The sequence below is a fragment of the Mus caroli genome, unplaced genomic scaffold (assembly GCF_978045245.1).
Source record: "Mus caroli unplaced genomic scaffold, Mus_caroli_1 scaffold_1, whole genome shotgun sequence".
In the NCBI taxonomy this organism is placed as follows: Eukaryota; Metazoa; Chordata; class Mammalia; order Rodentia; family Muridae; genus Mus; species Mus caroli.
In genome coordinates this window covers 133,234,023-133,258,152 of record NW_028227256.1, presented here as the reverse complement: position 1 = coordinate 133,258,152, position 24,130 = coordinate 133,234,023, and the positions used below count along the sequence as shown (strand labels likewise).

Here is a 24,130-nt window from a genome sequence, read left to right as displayed (position 1 = left end):
CTGCCTGGATGCTGCCATGTTCCTGCCTAGATGATACTGGACTGAACCTCTGAACCTGTAAGCCAGCCCCAATTCAATGTTGTCCTTTATAAGACTTCCCTTGGCCATGGTGTCTGTTCACAGCAGTAAAACCCTAAGACAGAAGTTAGTACTGGGGGTAGGGTATTGCTATGATAGGCCTGACCATGGTTTTGTTTGGAAGAATATGAATTTGGGGATTTTGGATTTGGAAAGCCATGGAATGCTTTAAGTAGGGTTTAATGGGTCAACCTATTAGGAATATGAAAGACAGTGGTGCTAAGGGTCATTTGATCTGTGTAGGCCTGCTGGCCCAAGAGGTCTCAGTGGAGATGAACTTTAATATGTGGCCAAGAGATTGCTTTTGTGATGTTTTGGTGAAGCATGTGGCTGCTTTTTGCCACTGTCTGAAGAGACTACCTGAAGCTAAGATAAAGAGATTTATTTTAATTGCATTGATAAAGGAAGTCTCAAAAAAGCCCAGCAGAGTCTTTGTCTTCTGGTTAAGCCTGATGAAGAGCATTTTGAACAAACACAACAAGCTGAGAAAGGAAAGACACAAAATATATAGTTTGAATATTAAAGGGACACCAGAAAGTGGAATGGAGCTGAATCCTGTGTTTAAGGATATTAAATTGAATTAAGGGAGTTGTGACCTTGGGGCAAGAACCACCCAGCTAAATTTAGGTCCAGGCATGATAGTACAAGCCTTTAATCCCAGGAGGCAAAGGCAAGCAGATCTCTTGAGTTCAAGGCCAGCCTAGAACAGAGCAAGTTCCAAGTGAAAAAAAAAAAAAAAACATAAATTCAGGCTTGGTGGACTACACCTTTAATCCCAGTGCTTAGAAGACAGGCATGCAGTTCTCAGTTCAAAGTTAGTCTAAGAAACAAGTTCCAGGACAGCCAAGCTTAGGCAGTGAAGGAGTTGGAAAACAGAAAGCTGGTGATATTGTAATAGAACAAGGGGGCCATGTTCCAGCCCCAGCAAGCAGCAGAACTCAGCAGGTTTGAACATATGGCTCTGGTTTTAGAGTCCAGAATAGAAGAGACTACTGGGACAATTGATCTTGGTTAGCTGGAGCTAAGAAATTAGCAGTGATTAAGAAGAGACCAGCATCGCTGAGGTGAAATCTTCTGGGAAGTGTTTTTTGAGAAAACAAAGAAGCTGTGTTCCAGAGGTAGCCGTGGTTGTACCTCATGCTACAGCTGGGCTTGGTAATTTTTAAGAGTCACCCAGGTGGTACTGGTTTTGAAGGCATGAAGGGGTCATGAAGAACAGCTGAGGCTCGGCACTGTGAGAGGCCATGGAAGGCCACTGGTGAAGGTGCAGCCTCAGTTGCAGTTGATGGCCCAGGACTGAAGGGGTCATGCAAATGATTTGAGGCTTGGCACCATGCAGAGAGCCTATGAGAGGCTTTTAGTGATGCCTAGTTGCAGCAGAAGACCCCAGCGTATTGGAGATGCCAGTACCATGGGATGATCACCAAGAACAGCAGCAGCAGTGGAGTGGATCAACCTGAGCTTAGAGTGCTACAGAGGGCAGAGCTGGAGAAGTGATGCCAGCCCTTAGGAGGAGACCAGAAGATAATATATGGATCCCAGACACTGAAAGAAGAAGCTGTAACATTGAAGTTGCCTTGGAGACCCCAAGATGCCACAGCCGTGGGCTATCTGCTTAGAAAAGCTGCTGGCAGGGAGTGGAACCAGCCCAGGAGAAAGAAGTCTGTTACAGTCAACAATCTCCAGATGAAAAAGGAGTTGGAGATCTGAAAACTGCTTTGACATCAGACTTGGAGATGCAGTGTTTAGAGTTTGCCCAGTTGGTTTCCTGTCTTCATTCTGGGATTAAAGTTAAAATGATTGGCTGGATCTCAGAAGGGACTTAGAACTTTAAACATTGTTGATACTGCTATAGACTATGGGACCTTTGAAAGCTGGATTAAATGTACTTTTTAAATGCTATGGCTAAATATGGTCCCCATATGTTTGAACCAGCCTATGGGGGCCAGGGAGTGGCACTATTTGGAGGTGTGGCCTTGTTGGAGCAGGTGTGTCACTGTGGGAGTGGCTTTTAAGACCGAACTCCTAGCTCTTTGGAAGTATTTGGAGTATTCTGCTAGCAGCCTTCAGGTGTGGAACACTCAGCACTTCCTGCACTCTGTCTGCCTGGATGCTGCCATGTTCTTGCCTTGATGATACGCCTTTAACCCCAGAATTTGGGAGGCAGAGGCAGGCGGATTTCTGAGTTGGAGGCCAGTCTGGTCTACACAGTGAGTTCCAGGGCAGCCAGAGAAACCCCATCTTTTTAAAAAAAAGTTCCCTTGGTCATGGTGTCTGTTCACAGCAGTAAAACCCTAATGAAGACAGATACCAAGTCAAGTCCCATCAGCCATGGTGGTACATCCCTATAATCCCAAGATGCAAAGAAGCAGAGCTCTTACCAGAAGTCTGGGCCAGCATGAACTATATAGTGAAGAGTTCTAGATCTGTCTGGGGCTACATACTGAAACCCTGTCTCATACTAAAAGGTTGGGGAAGATGGCTCAGTGGGTAGGGGTTAAACAGTCTGACTAAACAGGAGGATAGAGAATCAACAATTAGATCAGGCAGGAGACATTAAATCATGTGGCTCTCTTATTAAGGAAACTTAAAAAAAAAATGTTTTCTAATTCTCTCCTCTGTGCGTGCGTGTGTGAGAGAGAGAGAGAGGGAGAGAGGGAGAGGGAGCGAGAGGGAAACACCTGACAGGTGTAGCTAACTAACTATGGCATTTAACTTCTGATTGTCTTTTTCCCACCTCCTGAGTGCTGTAGCTTCCGGTGTGCAGGGACCAAACCCAAGGCTTCATGCATGCTGGTCAACCATTCTGCCGAATGAGCTACATCTCCAGGCTCTCCCTTTGAATTTTTTTTAGAGTTCATTTTCTGTGCTGTCAATGGAAGCCAGGGCCCTGCACATGCTAGGCAAGTGTCTTTCTACTACTAAGCTAACGTCCAGCCTGGCTACTTTCTAAGTTGTCTTTCATTCTGAAGAAACAGAGTCTCACTCTCCAGCCCTGCTGTCTTGAACTTGCTGTGTAGACCAGGTCAGCCTCAAACTCACAGGGCTCTACCTGCCTCTGTCTTCAAAGCTCTATTTCCTGTCATCCACTTACTAATACACATTAGACAAGAACAAGGCTTTGTAACAGGGTAATAAGCAGCAAGAGTTTCATTTACTGTTACATTTAGGGGAAGCAAAAGGAGGAAGAGAACATTCATGCTAAATTTCCTTACATGCATTTTTTGATAGAAACTATAAAAATATCTGACATTATAGAGGTGGAGGAAAAATCTAGTTTTTTCCCTTTCTGAGACAGTTTCTCACACTGTAGGCCAGTTTAGTCTGATGCTCCTAGGCCAGAATGGCCTTTAACTTTCAATTTTGGAGCATCCTCCGGCTGCAACCTCACAAAAGCTGGGCTTATGGGAGTGCTTATCTCACCTTAAATCTGTCATTGATCAATTTATTTCTGCAACAAAGTGTGTTTTCCAACTTGCAGATTCCACCCATTAGCGTTGCAAAATATACACATTGAAAGTTGCAAATGGCTGAATACCACAGCTTCTGTACAACAAAAGAATCATCCTTGGGATAGAGATGGATCCTATAAAAAGGAGTAAATAAAAATAGAAGCTTCCCTCCCAATCGTTCAGTCCACCCAGTTCTGCTGGCCAACGGCTTTAATGTAAAGCCGGCGGCAGTTAGCATTCCCTGGGCTCTAAGCCTAACCTGTCACACTGTTCTCTGCTCTTTTTTTGTTTGTTTGTTTTCGAGACAGGGTTTCTCTGTGTAGCCCTGGCTGTCCTGGAACTCACTCTGTAGACCAGGCTGGCCTCGAACTCAGAAGTCCGCCTGCCTCTGCCTCCCAAGTGCTGGGATTAAAGGCGTGCGCCACCACTGCCCGGCTGTTCTCTGCTCTTGTGGTTGCAGCAGTCCCGAAAAACAAGCAGGCATGTGTGTTTACTTCCATTTTTTAATTAATGCACGTGGTAATAATAAAAAAACCAAACCAGCCAAGGCCGGTGAGATGGCTCAGAGGGCAAAGGCAGTTGCTACAAACCCAGCAACCTGCATCCATCCCATTCCTAGGAGCCACACAGGAAGGAAAGAACCAAGTCCACAAGGTTGTCCTCTGACCGCCATCCACGCAACCCCGCCCCCACACATTCTCGCACATGCACAAAATCACTATCATAGAAACACGCTTAGACAAATGAACAGATGCAGCCGTCTCATCAGAATCGTGTGACACTAGGCATTCCAGGGCCAGGAGCAGAGCTGACACTTGGGCCCTGAGGCTTGCATTCTAACACATCCTACTGAAGGTTGGTGCTTGGCTTGATCTTGAGTACTGTAGGAGACCGTGGAGCTTTAAAGTCAAGAGTGTTTGCAGTCCAGTGCCGTCATTTCTGGTGATTTCCTGCTCAGTTTCCTAACCCACTGTGTTCACCTGGAAGATGAGACTCCGGTTTTCTGTCCTTACATCTGTCTGCAGAATTACTGAGGCACCACCAGCAGAATGGATGGTCATGAGAGACTATACCCCTCAGATGGCAGCCTGCCTGCTCCTCAGAGCTCAGTCTGGACACACACCCTTTCAGTCTGGGAGTTCCTTAGGTTCTCACAGCTCCAAAATTAGACTTTCTAATCGATGAGCTAAAGTCTGAGTCAGACACAAACTATTTCTAACCAAACGCACCTGATCCTTCCCACTTCAGCCAGTAGCAGACACTCCTGTTGGCGTGAGGCTGTCATGTGATTATGATTCAACCCCCTTGTCACTGTTGCATGCTACACTTGTCTCTTCAATGATACATACAAAGCAGGAATTGTCTTTAAGGTAGAACCTTGGAATAAGAGACAGTAAGCAATTGTACTTTGCCTAATTTTTAAAAGACTAACTCTAAATATGAAACAACTATAAATAAGGTTTGAGGGTGGAGAGGTAGTTCAGTGGTTAAGAACACTTGCTGCTCTTTGGAAGAACCCAAGTTCAGTTTCCAGTACCCACCTGGGGTGGCTCCCAAGTGCCTGGAACCTCCAGTTTCAGGGGATCAAACATCTCTGGTCTCCACAGGCACTAAAACTCAAATGCACATACCACATACACACATAGACATAATTTAAAAAGTAACACAAACAAATCTTTAAATGTAGTTATAAATAGATGTTTAAGTATCTATCTAAACAAGTAGAACACTGGATGGGGTGGCACACGGCCTTTGATCTCAGCACTCCAGAGGCAGAGAGGCAGGCAGATCTCTCTTGAGTTTGAGACCAACCTAGTCTAGGACAACCAGGCCTACATAGCAAAACTGTCTCAAAGAACAAACCAAACCAAAACCAAAACCAAAACCAAACCAAAACCCTTAAGTTCTTCCAATAGGTATGGAAGTCTGTTCTTTTGTCCTGTGTGTGTACATGTGTATGTGGTATGTGCCAGAGATCAATGTCAGGAGTCCTCCTCCATTGCCCTGTACTCTCTCACTGAACCTGCGGCATGTCATTTCCACTACATTGACTAGTCAGAGTCGCTGCAATCTACCTATTTTAGTGCTGGAACTCCAGGTGCAGCTTTTATATGGTGCTGGGAACGGAAACTCAGGTCTTTGTGCTTGAGCTTCATGCACTGAGCCACTTCCCTACCCAGACCCAGAGTTTTTCTTTTCTTTTCTCACCCCCCACCCCACGAGGAGTTTTTCTAAGTTCCTCGGTATAAAGTGCCTTAACCCTAACTATTCTTGTCCCTCCCCACTTTAGAGACAGCATGGCCTGAAACCCATGGCCCTCCCTTCTCCATTACTGAACACTGGGATTCCAGGTGTGAACCACCACACCCAGCCTTTTATTTTCTTTAAATTCCCCAGTGTTGGAGACCAGACCCTAGAGCACAAGCTTAACAGGCAAGTGCTCTACCACTGAGATACACGCTCACCCTTGCACAGTACCTGCTGCTGTCTGCTCAGGCGGTCCCCTGCCCAGCACACTTTTGTCCTCTCACACAGAGGCTATTAGCATATAATCATTTGCAATTAAAGACTCAACTGGTGCTGCCCAGCATTCCCTGGTAGACAAACTGCCACCAAACCGGTGGGGCAAGCTCTATCTATAGCTTCTTCACCATACAATATTTCCAACTACCTCTAACATAAAAGTAGTGTAATATTTAAGAAAGAATTATTAAAATTTAACACTTGGTTTTTGTTGTTGTTTTTTCGAGACAGGGTTTCTCTGTGTAGCCTTGCCTATCTTGGAACTCACTCTGTAGACAATCCACCTGCCTCTGCTCCTAAGTGCTGGGATTAAAGGCATGCGCACCACTGTCCGGCTAAAATTTAAAACTTTTATGTGTGCCATATACCAACAGGCTTCGCATAACTTCATGTTTACAGAATGAATGAGCAGAGTTACAGTACTACGAGTCAACTTTTTCATTTATTTCACTCTGTTCAGAGAATATACTTGGAGAGACTTTTTTTTCTAAGATGGGGGAAGTCTCACAGTGTACCTCACATTGGTTTCAAATTCAAAATCCTCCTGCCTCAGCCTCCTGAGTGCCCAATTTAACACACACACACACACACATTCTCTCTCTCTCTCTCTTTTTTTTTTTCCCCCGAGACAGGGTTTCTCTGTGTAACCCTGGCTGTCCTGGAACTCACACTGTAGACCAGGCTGGCCTCGAACTCAAAAATCTGCCTGCCTCTGCCTCCCAAGTGCTGGGATTAAAGGCATGCGCCACCACGCCCAGCCTTCTCTTCCTTTCTTCCTCAGCATCTTTAAATTATTTAATTTTATCCTAGAATAGATATTCTATAAAGTACTATGCCCAGATTTTAGATCTGTGTACATTATATACATGCTGTGTGTATGTGTGTGTGTGTGTATGTATACGTACGTGTATACATATATATGCTCTAGAATGTAAGAGGCAGGAGGCAGATCTCTTGAGTCCAAGGCCAGCCTGGTCTACACAGCAAATGTAGAAGAAACATATTTCTTGAAAAGCCTGTTCTTTTGATTCACATTTTACTATAAATCCAAAATGCTGAACACTTGAAAGCCTCAGGGAAGATGTGGTTTCTCTTGAAAATGAGAGAAACCAGACATTGTTAAACTAATGTGAAGGAGAAGTAAAAAAGTAGTCAGTTGGCTGACACTCAGTTTCCTAGGCACACTCATCAGAAAGGAACTTTTTCAAAACTCAAGTCAGGTTCCAGCAGTGGTTGGTGTCTTGCTGACAGGCCGACTTCCCTTTCTTATCATAGCCCTGACAGCTCTACACATTAATCGCATTACTGTGGAGCAATGTCCCCACCATCTGCTCCTGTACGATTTCATCCAAAAACCCACTAAAAAAGTATATTCAGTCCTGAGGAATTTGTGTTCTACCTTGAGGAAGTGAGATAATACACTCGCCTAAATCACTATTCACCCGGGGTGGATAAGCCACCACTCATCAAAGGCAGGCCTATATATATTTTGGATTTCTGTTCTCATATTCAGTCCAAATCCCAAAAGCTATTTTGGTGCTGAATAATTTTAACAAACAGTACTTTTAGGCTATTCAAAGGTGATTTTGCTTTGTAGCTCCAGATGGAGCTATTGGCTCAGCCGAATGAGTGACAACATAATCCAAAGCAATCCTTTCTTATTAAATTATAAATTGAATGTCTATTTCTTCTTATGTGAAAATCTTTAAAATTACTTCCATAATTGAATGTCATGGGAAGTCTTGACATTATTTCATTATATAACTAATCTCTATAAAACTTTACTTGCACATAATAGACGACTTTAGTTACTTTTGTAAATGAGTTGACGAACTTTAAAAGCAAGAGTATTTTCATTATCATCACCATCATCATTTTTGATACAGTCTGTAGCTCAGGCTAGCCTTGAACTCACGATCTTCCTGCGTCAGCCTCTCAAGTGCTGGGACTGCGGATGTGCATCACCACATCCAGCTAATGCAGAGGTTTAAAGGGATCAAAAAGGAAACAAAATGAAGAAATTGTAATGTACTGAACATACTAGGCCACACTGAGTCTCAAGTACATTTTAATCTTTAAATAGCACACCTGTAATTCATCAGCAGTAACCCACTGTCCATTTTCCTATTGTTACCAGTCTTCCAAAATGAATTTAATTCAATACTTGGAGGTTTGGTTTTTTTGTTTTTTCAAGACAGGGTTTCTCTGTAGCCCTGGCTGTTCTGGAACTCACTTTGTAGACCAGGCTGGCCTCGAACTCAAGAAATCCGCCTGCCTCTGCCTCCCAAGCGCTGAGATTAAAGGCTTGCACCACCACGCCCGGCAATACTTGGGAGTTTTGAAAGGAGTCCATAATAAACAAGCCCATTAATATTCCTCTCCCTGGGGTCCTTTTTAACTGGCCACATTGAGACAAATCTGTCTCAACAGTTTAAATAACGTTTGGTAAGCCATATTCAAAGATCATACATTAGTATTTCCGAAAAGTGTTACAGTAAGTGTGGCCATGCCCTATGTTTTTAGATTAAAAGTAGGAGGCCATTGAAACCACTATGATGTAATGACTTTGGATTACCCCATACAAATTTTCTAGGACAAACCTTTAAAGACCAAATTAGCAGGGGAGATGATCAGGCTAACACAACCAACTACCCCATACCTGGCTGAGGAAGACCTGTGCGATTAGTGCATTTATTTGAGATAATTCAATACTTTCACGCAGCTAACCCCCAAATCTAAAAATTATAATTTCTTACAAATAATACTCTTTCCTAACTCAAATTTTAAGCTGCAAAATGAAAGGCTATACTTTTGTTGTGAGACAGGGTAACCACTATAGACCAGGCTAGCCTCAAACTCAGCAATCCTGTCTCGCCCATGTAAGTGTTGTAATTACAAGCACAAGCTACCATGCTTTGCTGGAAGACTTAGACTAATCGTGGAAATGGATGTAAAGCCCAGTTAAAGCTGCTATGCATTTAGGATTTCTCAAGTCCTCTAACCCACACCATGCATTTAGTTGTTCTGGGTCACTAAGTCGGAAATAAGATGCTTAGAAAGGCTTTCCAGCTCAATTCATAAACCAATCAGCTGGCTATTCATGAGGACCCACAATGACACCTATGTGCAGTTCTCACTGTGAAAAAGGAACTCTCAAATGCTTGCTCATGGCTTTCTTGTAAGACAAGTTTTCACAAGACCAAACAGAAAATAGTGATGCTGCTGATGTTAATTTTGCAATCTTCTCTAAAATTTAAGCCTGAAAATAACACTTTTGAGACTTTAAACAATGCATTCAATGCAGAACAGGTTTTCTTCCTTTGAGAAAGTCTCACGATGTAACTCTGGCTGACCTGGAACTTACTATGTAGACCAGGCTAGCTTCAAACTACCACTTGCCTCTGCTTCCCCTAGTAGTGGGATTAAAGGTGTGTGCTACTATGCCCAGCTTTTTAGGTCCTATCTTAAACTTTGGTTTTCCAATGAATAATTCTTGTATAACACTTTTTTAAGAAGTAGAATAAACCTGGGGATATAGGTCATTGATAGAGCATTTGCCAACTTCAGTGCTAGACCCTGGTTCAATCTTCAGTACCACAAAGTAAACAGTGAAATACACAAATAAGCTAGTCACAATTTAAAATTTAAAAGCATTTTCAAGACAAAACTAAAATAATTAAGGCATTACAAGTTTTTCTAACCACTCAAAATTACCGCCATAACGTATTATACCTTTATACACTCTAGTTGTAAACTGATTTTTTTGGTGGGTAGAAATGTGGATTAAAAGTTTGTAATAAGCCGGGCATGGTGGTGCACGCCTTTAATCCCAGCACTCCGGAGGCAGAGGCAGGTGGATTTCTGAGTTCGAGGCCAGCCTGGTCTACAAAGTGAGTTCCAGGACAGCCAGGGCTATACAGAGAAACCCTGTCTCAAAAAACCAAAAAAAAAAAAAAAAAAAAAGTTTGTAATATTTGCCGGGCATGGTGGTGCACGCCTTTAATCCCAGCATTTAGGAGGCAGAGGCAGGCGGATTTCTGAGTTCGAGGCCAGCCTGGTCTACAGAGTGAGTTCCAGGACAGCCAGGGCTACACAGAGAAACCCTGTCTCGAAAACAAACAAACAAACAAACAAAAAATTGTAATCTTAATTCTTAAATTCTATGCATATTTATTTGGCTACATGTAATCAATACTTTTGACTGACCCGGAAAATTAAGTAACTTTAAAATTCTTACCAACCAATGGAAGTTGTGTCATGATTGTACCAAAGAACAGATTGAATATATAAACACAGAGGCTAATCGTCTTTTTCTAGCTCGGGAATGTAAACACAAGTTCACCACAGCTGTCTGTGAAGAGTTATTTATTAATTGTTCCACAATAGTACTAAAGTTCATAACAAACCCAAGTACCACAATTAGTCTGAACTGAATGACAGAACAAATTTCAAAAGATCCCCTTTACCCTTTTGGATAATTTTCCCTACTAATCTTGTGGTGACATTTCTATTCCCTTTGCTCCTTCAAAACCTGTTCCTTAATTTTAGGAGATACCACTTAAAACTCGACCTTTACCCAATTTACCCATTCTTTCTTTCTTCTCTTAAACACAGAGACAATACCAATGTTCTCCTTGGGAGTATAACGTCTTAAATCATCAACTTTCCTTAGCTATTTCTTTATACTTCGTAAGAATGACCCATTTCAAAATATAGCATGCTCTTCAAGTCTTCTTTCTCACAGTACACTTCAGCCCAGCTAGTCCTATGTGGGCTATGTTGAGAATGGTCTTACTCATGTCACATAAAGAGGTATGGGCTGGTTGTGCTTGCTTGCCTGTCAGTACATATCCACAAATAGTTCTCGTACAATGAAAGAACCTTCATAAATGGCTATTATCTTGCTAACATTTTTGTTGATGAAAAATAGTCAAGCCTGAACGTTTTTTGCAAGGTGGTTATGAGCAAGTGTGCAAACTCTACACAACTTATTATTTGACTGGCATATCACTGAACTCCAGGGCTGTATATAACCTAAATAAATGCATTCCACAGATGGTGTTGAAATAAGCCACAGATGAAGAAATTTGTACTGGATACATTTCAGGCATTAACTTTTTATTTGTACAATAAAATTTAGCTATCTAGGCACCTTCTAAGGAAGAGATTCTTAATATGTGTCTGTAAGTAAGATATATACTTATTGATGGACTTGTAAACTGAGTGCAGATGTATTTCCACTAATGTGCTCTTAGGGAGGGACTGGCTCTACCAACTGTGGGCTCAACCAATCTGTGAACCCAGAACTGTCAGGTAGTATTTCACTGCATACGCTTTAAGGATTTCAGAACCTTAGTAAGCTACTCACATTTAAATATTTAAAGCAAAAACCAAGAAAACAGAATTCTGAAAGTGTATGCCTTCATTAAAACTAAGTAGTCTCAAATTCCTTCGTTTTGCTTTTTAAAATTAAGGGCAAGACAACAGATTCTCAAGGTGCTACCTTCAATGCTGTACATTGTAAACAATACATTAAGGACAAAACAAAAAAAAAACCAACACAATTTCCCTCAAAATCCACCAGGAACTCTAGCATCTCAGAGGTCCAAGCAGGTATCAACTGCCCAGATCTTTCTCTCCACAATCAGGAGAGCTACATGACATCTGACAGCTCAAGCAGCTGGGGACCCTACCACTGCTCTAGCAGTCCTGCACTAACGGAATCTTATCATTATGTATCAACAGAAAACATGAAGACCACTAAACTCAGAAAATGACAGCCTTTACATGTCTTATTCTAAAAATAGTTTGTAGTTGAAAAATGTCCCCCTTCTTTAAGTTCTTCTAACAAGAACCTATGAAATTAGAGGTTTGAGCAGCTACCCTCTTCCTCTATACACTATACAAATGGCAAATGTAAATCACTATACAAATGGTAATTATAAAATGCTGTTTATCAGGAATGAGAACAATATTAAAATGGACAACAACTTCTCCCTAATTAGTGCAGTACATGAAATCTGAGGTAGATGTTTATATCATGTTTGCAATACTTAAAAATTACCTCACAAACAATTGGTCAATAATTGTTAAATTTCTGTAGTGCAACAGAACTCACAGCATCACTTACTACTTCATGTCTAATGCCTTTTTACTTTTGAAACAAGAGTCTCAAGTAGCCTGGGCTGGCCTCAAACCTCCTATGTAGCCAGAGATGACCCTTAACTTCTGATCTGGATACCTCCACCTCTTTAGTGCTTATTACAGGGGTCCAGAGAAGCTGGCTTACTTGGTACTAGATATGGATTCAATCCACAGGCTTTGGACAAGACCTCTTTCCACTAAACTACCAGTATTCATAGGCCATACTCTAAAGTCTTAAAAACAAAGGACATTCAAAAATCAAATTCATATACAGCCCATAAAAGAAAAGCAAAAAGACAAGGCAAGTGGGTTTTGAAAATTCTTATCAGCTCCAGCAAATCTGGGGAAACAAACTGTCAGAAAATCTGGGGTCATAGTAGATTTCGTGAAACGTCCCTTAGGCACTCGACTCCAACAACCAAGGAGTAACTATGACAACAAACTATACTACCTTCTAATGAGCAGCCCCATGCTTAATGCTCACTGTAAATTATGTATAGAACACATATACATACAATCTGCATTCTACCCTTCCCTGTTTTCACTATTTCATCAATATTCATACACTTAAACCTTAAAGCAGTTTAACATCTCAAGAAATGTTCAACCTTTTTTAAAAGTTATTTTTAGACAAGGTTGCACTGTTCCTTGGCTGGTCTGAAAATTACTCTGTAGACCAGTATGGACTTGAGATTCACCTGCCTCTGCCTCCCCAGTGCTGGGACTAACAAGGCAGGTGTCATCATGGTCAGCTTCTGTCTTTTAAGTTACATCAAACACCTTTAGTGCATCTTCTATATCACAATCTCAACCTTTCCCTCTAATAGCTATGATCTCAATTTCTTAACCTTTTAACAGCAATTTAGCTTTTTTTTTTTTTTTACTAAAAAGCTCAAGACCATTTTAATCCATCATTCTGTAATTTTATTATAACCCTTTGAGGCAAAAGGATATATAACACCTTAAGCCAAAAATATTTTGATATGATTTTAAATAAAGCCTCAATAAATAATCTCCCTAATATTTAGGATGGTTAGCCTAGTTTCAACATAATGTAATTTACATTAGATTTCTATTCTTTATATTATTGTGCACCTCAAGTAAAATATTCAATGCATTTTAAAATAAACCTAGAAAGACAAAATACATTATAAATACAATAAAACAGCAAGCTCCTAAATTACAATTTATACTATTAATGCGAATATTTTATGAAATGTAATCCACAGAGACTAAGTGATATCTCCTTTCTTCAATGTTGTGATTAACAGGACTTTTATTGGTAGTAAACTAGAGCAAACAATCAGAATAATACATATGTAGTATTCAGTACACACAATAAAAGTTAAAGAAATTCAAAACCTGTATAAAACAAAAGAGAGGAGAGAGAGAAATCCTACAGCTTAAGAGATACAGGGGTAAAGGTCCTCTCCATCTTTGATCACACTTGTCTCTGTACCCAACAGAACTTACTGCACTTAATAAGACATACAGACATTTTAGTACTGAGTGTATTAAAAGAATTAAACACATTTCTAAAAATCTTTCAATGACAAGTTGGTACCCTTTAGCTAACTAAAGCTAAAAGGTGGAAGGTGGGAAAAGGGAATTAACTAGTATTTTGTAACCATTTTTAATAATTTCTTATTTTCCAAACACTGCTTTTATAACAGAAGTGTTTTACACTTGCACAATATTAATTACTTTATTATACATGGAAGCCTGTGGTAGGCTGATTACACAATGAGACTGCAAACAACCAGTGGGACTTTTCTGACGTCAGAAGAGTTCATAAGACTAAACACCACCAAAAGTACATAAAAACTCATCAGCATAAACATCAAAGTACATTAAAAAATATAATCAGGAAAAAATACAATTGCTAAAAAGTGGTTTAGAGCAGAGCCACTGCCTATCAGTAGCTTCAAATGGCAATTAGCGTTCCTAGCAAGTTTTTGATGACAAGATCCCTGTACAATACTGACTAATACACCCCTTCAAAATGTACATTAAAGGCTGCAATTTCACAAAGAGTTCTGATGTCATTACTGAATACACACTCTTATCTGTTACACAAGCTCTGCCACCAGGTAGGATGACGACCCTTTAACATCTATCTATAGCTTGTACGTGGAAATCGGTATTGGGTTTGTTAACAAAATAAAAAGAAAAGAAAGGTCAGGGATGTTTACCCTATTGTTTAGTATTTGAATGTCTTACGACATATAAAATGCATAATCAATTATCTTCTAGATGATAAATCACTCTAAAATTGAAACTATCAAGACAGGGAGAAGGAACAAGAAGGCCCAAAACTTTAAGAAGAAGAAATACCAAACCTAGACGTGAAGGTGGTGAGTAATAGCTTAAACAAGAGAATGTTTTAGGCCATGAATAATGCACACCCCAAATTTCAATAGACTATGTGAATTGAACTTACTTTCTAATACTGAAACCAACCAACCACTTGGGTTTTTAACTTTAACACTGTACTAGAGAAGACATTCACAGAATCACTTAATGGAATTACAGCCTTGTTACAGGTGGATAAAGAGGATGGTTTTTTCCTCTTTCTTTTATTAAAGCTATCATTCCAGGCTTTGATCAAAGATCTAAGAATATTTGTTCTACCAATCTGGAATGAATCTGGGTTTGGAAGTGTGGAGTACATTGAAAAGCTGCAACAAAATATAGGTAGCCAACAATCTCAGAATTTTGGATCAGCCCAGACAGAGATAGCACTTGAAATGTTTTCGATCCCTTACTTAAATGATGAAATGCATATTCTATCAGCCCAGAAAGAGCGATCTGAAATGTTTAAGATCCCTTCACTTAAACAATGAAATGTGTATCATACTATTTGTAAATTGGATATTCCATTACGGTGATAACGTACAGAATTCCCATGCGTTATTACACTTTCCTGAGAGTAAAGCAATTAGAATAACCTTAATCCTAGCAACAAAGTTTCTTTTTTTTTCCTTTTTTCTTTTCTTTTTTTTTTCTGTACTTTTTTTGTTTTTTTATTTTTTTTGTTTTTGCATTTAAAACTTTTGGGCTATTCCCTGACAATCTATACATGTAAATTTGATTGCTAAACATTGTCACTTTGAATGTCAAACTATTTTTAATCTATTGATTTTGATTAAAAATCATAATACAAACAGAGCTAAAATCACACTAACAAAATAAACTAAATATGAAAAGTTGCATTGAAAGGGCATTACATTATTCTTAATAGGATCGTGTAGAAACATTCCAATGGCAGTGTTCTCAAAATAAAACAAAATTACATTAGACTCCCAGCCTGGTCACTCTCGAGACCTTACCTGTAACTCTGGCTGGTGGGTGTCTTTACTCTTGTACTACATGGCTCACTTACATCAGACATCATATTTGTATACCCTGAGAAATCTGACACTGAAGTCCTTACTCTATGGTCCACTTCTCCATTAGAGTTAGTGATAAAGGTCATTGGCACCCTGCTGCCCGACTTAAACTGAGAACCGAATGCTTGTGCAAAGTTCTCAATCTGGTACGTTGTTCTAGGCTCTATGTCTTTCTGAGGATCAATCTGGCTAGCTAACTCCTGAGATGGAATCTGAAAGCTCGTTGAGGACTCTAAATTTTTCTGTTGTTCCTTCTGGCTAGTCAATTTCTGAGATGAGGACTGGAAGGCTGATGATGTCTCTAAGTTCTTCTGAGAATCTATCAGATCATCCAGCTCCTGGGAAGGTGTCAACTGCTGATGTGTAGCATCCAAAGCAGATAAATAAAGACCTGGTTGAGATCCAAACAACATCCCAAAAGGAGGCTTTGGCAACGAAGATGGCAGCACTGAGGTAACAGATTGGCCAAAACCACACTCCAAAGGAGATGTAGTGTATATCTGTTTTTCTGGAAACAAAGTGTGGTTGTGGAGAGGTGAAGACAAGCTGACAAACTGGAAACCGTGTCCAAGAGTAAAACCTGCATTAGTGGATTTTTCAAAAGCCTGTTGGAGGTATTTGGAGTATTCTTGCAACATGCTTGTTTTATCATTTGAAGGTGTTTGGGTGCCTGGGCTCAAATTTTCTTCTTGAACCAATTCAGAGTGTTCTCCTGAGGTGTGTAAATCCACTCGTGGTTCTGTTAAATTGAAAGGATCCTCCTTCTGTGTTTCTGATTTGCCAGAGTACTGATCCAAAATACTTTGTAAAACCTCATCAGGAATTCCAGACTTGTCGTGACAAGACTTAATTTCAGCATTTAGAGCTGAGGAGTCAATAAGTGACAATGGCGCCTCATTGTCCAAAACACTGACCCCTGCAGACTGAATGACTGACTGCTGGGAGACCATGTGTCCTACATTGATAGAAAAGGCACTGTTGCTGCTGGCAGTTGGTAGGTATCTTCTCTTCTTTGAAAACTGCATGGCATCATCATAATTACTACTTATCGGGCCTTGCTTGCCACTTGTACTTTGGAGAAGACTAATGGGCTCCACACTATTATTCGATACGATGCCAAGTGAGCCACCTGGTTTACCAGACAAGGATTTCTGCCCAACTACTTCTGGTAACGGTGACACAAAATTAAGGTAGCTTTTATCTGCATTCTTTCTGCTTCCTTTCTTAAAGATCAATTTTGGCACCCTTTTCTGCAGTTCATCTATTCCAGTGCCAATTATGCTCCCACTGGTAGACACAGTAGGCATTTCTACTGAATAACTCTGCATGTTTATATTGTTTGACATTTGTGATTCATTTGTTTTGCCAGTCTTGTGTTCCTTATTTTCAATAGCTATGCTTTTCGACTTCGACTTTCTCCTTGAAGAACTTGTATTTCCCTGAGACAACACAGCCAGGTTACCCATACTGTTATGGTTTGATGACCCAGGTTCTGCACTAGCGGCTCCTTTTGCTATGGCTTCACCACATGTGCGCCTGTGCTTCAACAATCTGTCAGTCCTTGAAAAATACTGTTGGCAAGTGTCACACTTGTATGGCTTTTCTCCACTATGTGTCCTCTTGTGTCTCTCCATATGGTACTTCTGAATAAACTTCATGCTGCACTGATCGCACCCAAAGGGTTTTTCTCTGCTGTGAATTTTCTCGTGTCTCTGCAGTAGGTATTTCTGGATGAAACCCATACTACACTGGCTGCACTGGAAAGGCCTTTCGCCTGTGTGGATGAGGACATGTCTCCGCAGGTGGTAGGAGCTCCTGAAAGCAGCACTACAGTGATCACAGATATGAGGTTTCTGACTTGGGGACAGGACGGCACCTTCTCCCTCTCCAACCAAAGGTTTGGAAGATGCACTTGGCTTCCTCTTGGCTTTGATTCCCTGAGATTCTGGCTTTGGCCTCTTTGCCTTTTTGACGTTAGCGTCCTGCTTTGGCTCCTGGTTGCCGTGCTCATCAGTCCTGCTACCGCTGCTCAGTAATACATCACGGTGGTGCTGGGCCGGTTGCTGCTGGGCATGCTGGTGGAGAATACTGAGGTCTTGGATGACGCCGTGGCTCCCCGCTTCCCCTCCTCCTAGGCCTGGTGATCGCTCTTCAGCCCCAGTGAACAGCCCCCCATAGTGGTGGTGGTGATGGTGGTGGTGGGACGACTGCTCCTCGGGATCCGCAGGTTTCTCCTGCTTGATGCTCACCAAGGACTGCAGGAATCCCCAGGAGGTCCTCTGCGAAGGGAAGGCCGCGGCTGACGCCGCCGGCTCCTTCTTGAAAGTCATGTCCGGGGCTGGCGGAGGGGGGGGCTCAGCGGCCGGGGCTGCGGAGGTAGAGGAGGATAACACGCACTGCGGGGGAGGGGCGGCCGTCCCCGCCGGCCGGGTGAAGCTGGTGACCGGGGGAAGCCGGTGGTTGAACATAACCATACTCTGGGGGAAGGTGGGCTCCATCTCTGCTCTCCTGCTGCCGCCGCTGGCGCTGCCGGAGCTGCCGCTGGAGCCGCTACCACCGCTACTGCCGGGACCGCCGCCGCCGCTAAGGAACCCGCTGCCGATTTTCATACCCCGGAGGAGGCCTGGCTGCGGAGAGGAGGGAGAGGAGGGAAGAGGGGGAACGGCGGTAGGGCTGGGCCCCGGGCCGGGACCACCGCAGCGTTTGGGACCCGCCGCGCCGCCGCCCAGCCCGCACCGCGCCCGGCTCCCGTCCGCAGCCCCGCCGCCTCCGGCCCGGCGCGCTCGACCCCGCGGCCTTTCTGGCCGCCCCCGCGCCCGCCCCGGCCCGCCGGCCACACTTACGGGTTCCGCCGCCGCCGCAGCCGCCGTCGCCTCCAGTTAATAAAAATAACGCCGTCCTCTCCACAATGGAATTAAAAGCCTCCCCGCTTCTGCGCAGCCGCGGCGCGGTGTCTGCCGGGAAGTCCTCGACCGGACCAGAGGGGCGCTCGGCGAGCCCCGTGCGCCTGCGCCTCAGTTTCCGCCTGGCTAGCCTGTCAATCAAGCGGGCGGTTGGGCGGAGCTGCTGGGGGCTAGGTGGGAGGGGCGGGGACTTGGAGGCCGACAGCGGAGGGTCTTCCGCAGCGAGGGGATGTGATTGGTGGCCCTGCTGAGGGGCAGACAGTGGCTGAGGGTTTCTAGGGAGAAGGCGCTCCGGAGGTGGAGCCCAAGGGGCGGGAAGTCCGGGGACGCCAGGAGAGCGTGTTGCAGCGTGGCGTGGGAGCTGCAGAGGAAGGGGTTGGGGAAGGTGGAGACACTGAAAACTGAACATTGGCATTTGGTTCACTTTAGTGTTTGCAATCCAAGTATTGAATCAAAATCAAAAACCAAGAAAAGGATTCCTTAAGGTACTTGTGATTCTGCCCGAAAGCTTTAAACTCGTAACGGTATTGATTACAGATAGCTTTTACTCCTTTTCAGAATGGAGACAGCAATAACGCTTGTCTTTGCCTTTATTGAAGGAGCCTCTGAGACTGCCATAGAGGAGGGACCGCTGCAGAAAATTGTCTCGTTGCCAGCCTACCTGAAGGCTACGCAAAGGGAAACCACGTGTAGTCCCAGGTGCAGCTGTCCTGTAAAACACGCCCACACACACTTCATCATCAGATGGTATTTAAATGCCACGTACTTTCTCAGTTGTCTGAATTTGCTTATCACGTTGGATACTAACTAGCCTCAACGATGGCTGGCCATCGTTCTTGTTTAAAATCTCTGTTAGGGTACATACCCCACTCTCCCCAACCCTCCAGTATACCTAGAAACTTGAAAAGTTGTTCCTTATTCAGTTGGGGGAAATTAGATAATATCTTGAAATTAAAAGTTCTATCGACAAAAGCAAATAGATATTTATTTAGTGCCTAATAATGTATAAAAGGCATTCACAGTGAACATGCAAAAATCTAAACCAGCAACTTTCCTAGGCGTATTTATATACCACAGACTTTTTAATAAAAAGATCTGGAGAACAGTTATTTACATAGTGTGCTTTCTTAAAGAAATCACACGTCCATATTCTCATAGTGTTTCTTGAGATGACTTCTTGTAATAATTTCCCTGAGAAATTTTGCAATTAAAACCATAGCGATGTATTGTTTACCAACACAGGCCTCTCTGAGCCTGCCCAGAAACCTTAAAACTGCATTTTATGAATAGTTTCATGAGGCATTGTACCTTCCTAACCCCATGCAACTACAGTTAAATTATTTCCTGAAACTATCAGGTATAACTAAGCATTGTACACTGAAAATTCAAAAACTTCAGACAGTAATAAAATATTAGTCAGTGCCAGTGAGAAATGAGGCTGTCCCTGTACTCAGGACGTCCATGTTTAATGGTAAAGCTGGGCTGCACATAAGCCAGCCCAAGCATGAAGGGCAGTGGGACACTCATATGAAAGCCAACTTTGTTCTACAGTTATCAAGATAAGAAACCTGTCATTTCTCTCATTCACGCTGTCAGCCTTGAGCTACTCCAAGCAGACTTACCTCTAGGTTGTATACCCCATATATCAGGAAGATGAAGAGACCCTGTAAAATAAAACGGAGGGGGAAAGCTGTTAGCGCTAATCATTCCGCCAGTGGAAATGCTCGAAATAAACTTTCCCGGGAACAGACAAAAGAAGACACACTTCATCAACGTCCATTTCTTTTCCCGTTTTTCACCATTAGAAGTCGTACCTTGAGCATTTAAATGATAACACACCAGCACATCACTTGTACTGGTTGTGCTATTCAATTCTTTGGTGTTAGAAAATAGAAATAGTATCCTAACTACATGGAATCATAATTAGGAGGTGGCTAGATGATGAAACACTTAATATTTCTAAACTCCGTTTGGGGCAGCAACTTCAGTATATCTTATTATCTTTGAAGTTATAAAATTAGGAAATAATTGAAAGATTAAACACTACAGGTTACTGACATATAGTTCAATGATACTGTGGTTGCCTACTGTGGATAAAGCTTGAACCCCAGTACCAGGAAAACCAACCAACCTCCTTTAAACCCTCAAAACTAAAGAGATAAACTTAGGTAATAGGGGCTGCGGACATAGCTCAGCATTTGTTTTTCTTGCATAAGATCAGGGTTCAATTCCCAACACCCACCTAGGGGATCCTGCAGGCATGAACATGAGACACATACATGGATGTGGGCAAAAATTCATATACATAAAGTAAATCTTCAAATCTGATTTGAAACAGAGTCTCACTATATACCCAACTCATAACCTTCCTTTCTCTGCCTTCCAAGTACTGAAATCACAGGCTAAGCCCCACACCCAGCAGTCTGAATATTTTTAAAAACACTTAATTTTAAAAAAGATGTCTGTCTGAGACAAGATCTCTCTTTCCCTTAGACCAGGTTGTCCTAGAATTCACAGAGACCCACCTGCCCTCCTAAGTGCTGGGATTAAAGGTATAGACTACCAACACCAGGCGAGATTCTTTTGTAAACTTTATTTTATGTGCATGATTGTTTTTGCCTTCCTGTATGTATGTGTACCGTGTGCATTTCTGGTGCCAAGGAGGTCAGAAGAGGGTATCCTAGCCCTTGGAAGTGGAGTTCCAGACATTTTCAAACCAGTGAGTGCTGGGATTTGACCCAAGTCCTTTGAAGAGTAGACAGTACTCTTAACTGTTGAGCCATCTCTCGGACTGGAGATTTTGTGTATTGTACTTAGCATTCACAAGGCTCTGGATTTGAGTCTTGAGACTTGCAAAATAAAATAAAATAAAATAAAGCATGGTGCCAGAGACCTTTTGTTGCACATGGGAAGCCATAGATTTAGTTCACAGGACCAGTGAAAATAAGAAAAAAAATTGTAAAATACAAAATATACTTCTTTTAAGATTTATTTATCTGTTTTATGTAAATACGTGCTCAATCTGCATGTACGTCTACATGTAGAGAAAAGGGCATCAGATCCCATTACAGATGGCTGTGAGCCTCCATGTGGTTGCTGGGAATTGAACTCAGGACTGGAAGAGCAGCCAGTGCTCTAAACGGCTGAGCCATCCATCTCTCCAGCCATAAATTGCACCTTTAAACCTCTTTGGCCAGGTGTGGTAGCAGACACCTTCAATTGCAAAGTCTGCTGGGCTACATAGTGAGCCCAAGGCTTGTTGGCACTACATGGTGAAATGGTCTCCAAACAAAACAAAGAAAACCTAAGCATCTTACTATATAAGATATAAGATAGTGAACACAACTGATCTGCCAAGCCAGCAAGATGGCTCAGTGGGTAAGCAAAGGTGCCAACGAAGAAGCCCTCTCCACCTTTTCTGCCCATAATTCTCTTACACAGTGACATGTGGCAGCTCTAGCCCACTCCTTTCTTCTACCATGTGGCTTTCATGAGTCAGACTTAATAGGTCACTGGGTTTAAGACCGACCATTTCTACTCACTGAGTCAGGTCACTGGGCCCAGATCCCTCAGATTTTATTGATGAACTAGGAATATTATACTGTGTGAAATAAATTAATTCCTCGGTAACTAAAACTCCCTGAGCATTGCACAGTATTTGTTACAACTTCCATATTAGCAACCCAGGCTGTTTACATGAAATCTATAGTTTGGAAATCAAATAAGCCATCTGTGACCTTTCATATAACTTAGATATAATTTTTGCAAGGTCAGGTTTCTCTAAAGGAAAGAATAAGTGGAAAATCATGGGCTAGGCAGTGGTGGTACAGGTCTTAAGATCAGCACTCAGGAGGCAGGCAGACAGAGGTGAATGAATGAATGAATGAATGAATGATGTTTCCCCTCATGTCCTGGTAAACTGAGCAGACTATGAAGGGAGACCTGGAGCTCTTTACTGCCCTTCTGTCTCAGTTACCTGCTTAAATTACAATCTTCTTTTAACCCTCCTCATTTTGAAAACAGGATCTAAAGGAAAATGGACTTTGGCTATAGGCAGCTCCCATCTCAAGGTTTCTTGTTTCTCTCTGTTTATTCTCTCACGTGACAGATACATGCTGTAAACCGAGTAGACCCCCCACCCACTGTGGCTTCCACAGACCACACAGAAGTCTGAAACTCAGGACAACCTAGGGGTTCTGTGACTTTCTTGAGGCATCTCCCTGATGCTGGCCCAGCAGAGGAAGGGAAAACATTAACAATTAAAGTCTTTCATTTGTAGGCCTTGCATAGGGGTGGCTTGGGGCAGTTCTGATCTAGCAGATCTTCATAAACCCCAGGGTTGCAAACACATCGTATATTCTCCATGGAGAGAATCAGAAACATTTGGACATTAGCACCTGGAGCCATAATGATTCATTGCATTTATAGCCTACAGAGAAAAATACAGTTGGAAGAAACCAACCTCCACTCTAACTACACATTGATTGCTACCACCGTGCCATATCTAAAGAATGAAAACGCCCTCAGACCTGAGGGGTGTTGCCCACTAGGAAATCCACAGGGATGTCCATCCACAGTGTCTAGCCGTGCTAAGATATAAATGTACACAAGTGCATTTACCTATAGGTGTATTAGTTTCTTTGGCATTTTAGTGACAGAAATTGGTTGATCACCCCCGACTCCTACCTCAAATGTAGCCAGATTTCTGTGTGCAGGTGTGGGGGAATCAGAGATCTCAGTCTGGCTTGTCTGTGCCACGTTGTACAATCCACTGTGATCTAGGCACACTGTGATGTAGGCAGTGACTGATAGGAGTCAGTGACTGATAGAAGTCTGTTTTTTGTTTTGTTTTGTTTTTTTCTCCTTGATTACTGTGCTTCTGTGGTCCATAACATAACTAACTTTGAAGTGATAACATGTTCTTTCTTGGTGACTGATACAGTATGCAGGATGGTGGTGCTGCATATGTACTGCATACAGCGTGTATTCAGGAAGGCGTGATGCACATAATGCTAACCTATGAATAGTGTTCTCATGGTACTTGCATAATTTCAACTGCCCCCCACTGTGACCCTGCACGGTGGGCAGCATGAACATTGCTGACTTTCTGTCCTGCAAGGAGGTGACTTTGAGATTGGTGGAGCCTTTGCATCTTCATATAATACTCTTTCAGTGCCTTAAATAGACCAATCCATGATTTTTAAGTCTCCGGCCTCAATTGGTGAGACCCTTACAACTCAGGTCTTTGGAGTTAGAGGGTGGCTGAGTCAACAGTACTAGCCAAGCAGGGACAAAGCCCTGGATTTGATCTCCAGCCCCTCACAATCCAGATACAATGCAATAATGAAACACGCTGTGCTCAAGAGACAGAGGCAAGGGGATCAAAAGCCCAAGGCTATCCTTAGCAACATAGCATCTTTGAAGACAGCCTTGGCTATATGAGACTGTCTCATAACAAAATAAAAATTATAAAATATAAATAAATATCAGGCTTACTAAGAGCATATTATAGCTAGGTATGTATGTTAATTCATGTCTGTAATCGCAGCATTCAGGAGACTGGAGGTTCCCAAGATGAGAATAGCCTTGACTACATAAGAAAACACAGCAAGACTCTGTTTCTAAAATAATTTTAAGAAAA

The 24,130-nt window shown here is 42.3% G+C and overlaps 1 protein-coding gene across 2 annotated transcripts; it reads right to left on the bottom strand.

The window, feature by feature from the left end:
* Positions 1–15,164: 15,164 nt before the first annotated feature.
* On the bottom strand, positions 15,165–18,545 carry Znf281 (zinc finger protein 281). 2 transcript variants are annotated; one of them, XM_021169759.3, is made up of 2 exons: positions 18,430–18,545; positions 15,165–18,209 (listed from the first exon to the last, which is right to left on the bottom strand). In XM_021169759.3, exon 2 carries the CDS (start codon positions 18,193–18,195, stop codon positions 15,523–15,525), a length of 2,673 nt encoding a protein of 890 aa, XP_021025418.1. In that variant the 5' UTR covers positions 18,196–18,209; positions 18,430–18,545; the 3' UTR covers positions 15,165–15,522. The 2 variants fall into 2 exon arrangements, with proteins under 2 accessions (XP_021025418.1, XP_029334808.1); XM_029478948.2 differs by having other exon boundaries at positions 15,165–18,213; positions 18,430–18,541.
* Positions 18,546–24,130: the final 5,585 nt, after the last annotated feature.

Bases quoted from the DNA above. Each gene is read 5' to 3' on its own strand.
- Znf281 (XM_021169759.3), bottom strand. From the start codon at position 18,195: ATGAAAATCGGCAGCGGGTTCCTTAGCGGCGGCGGCGGTCCCGGCAGT.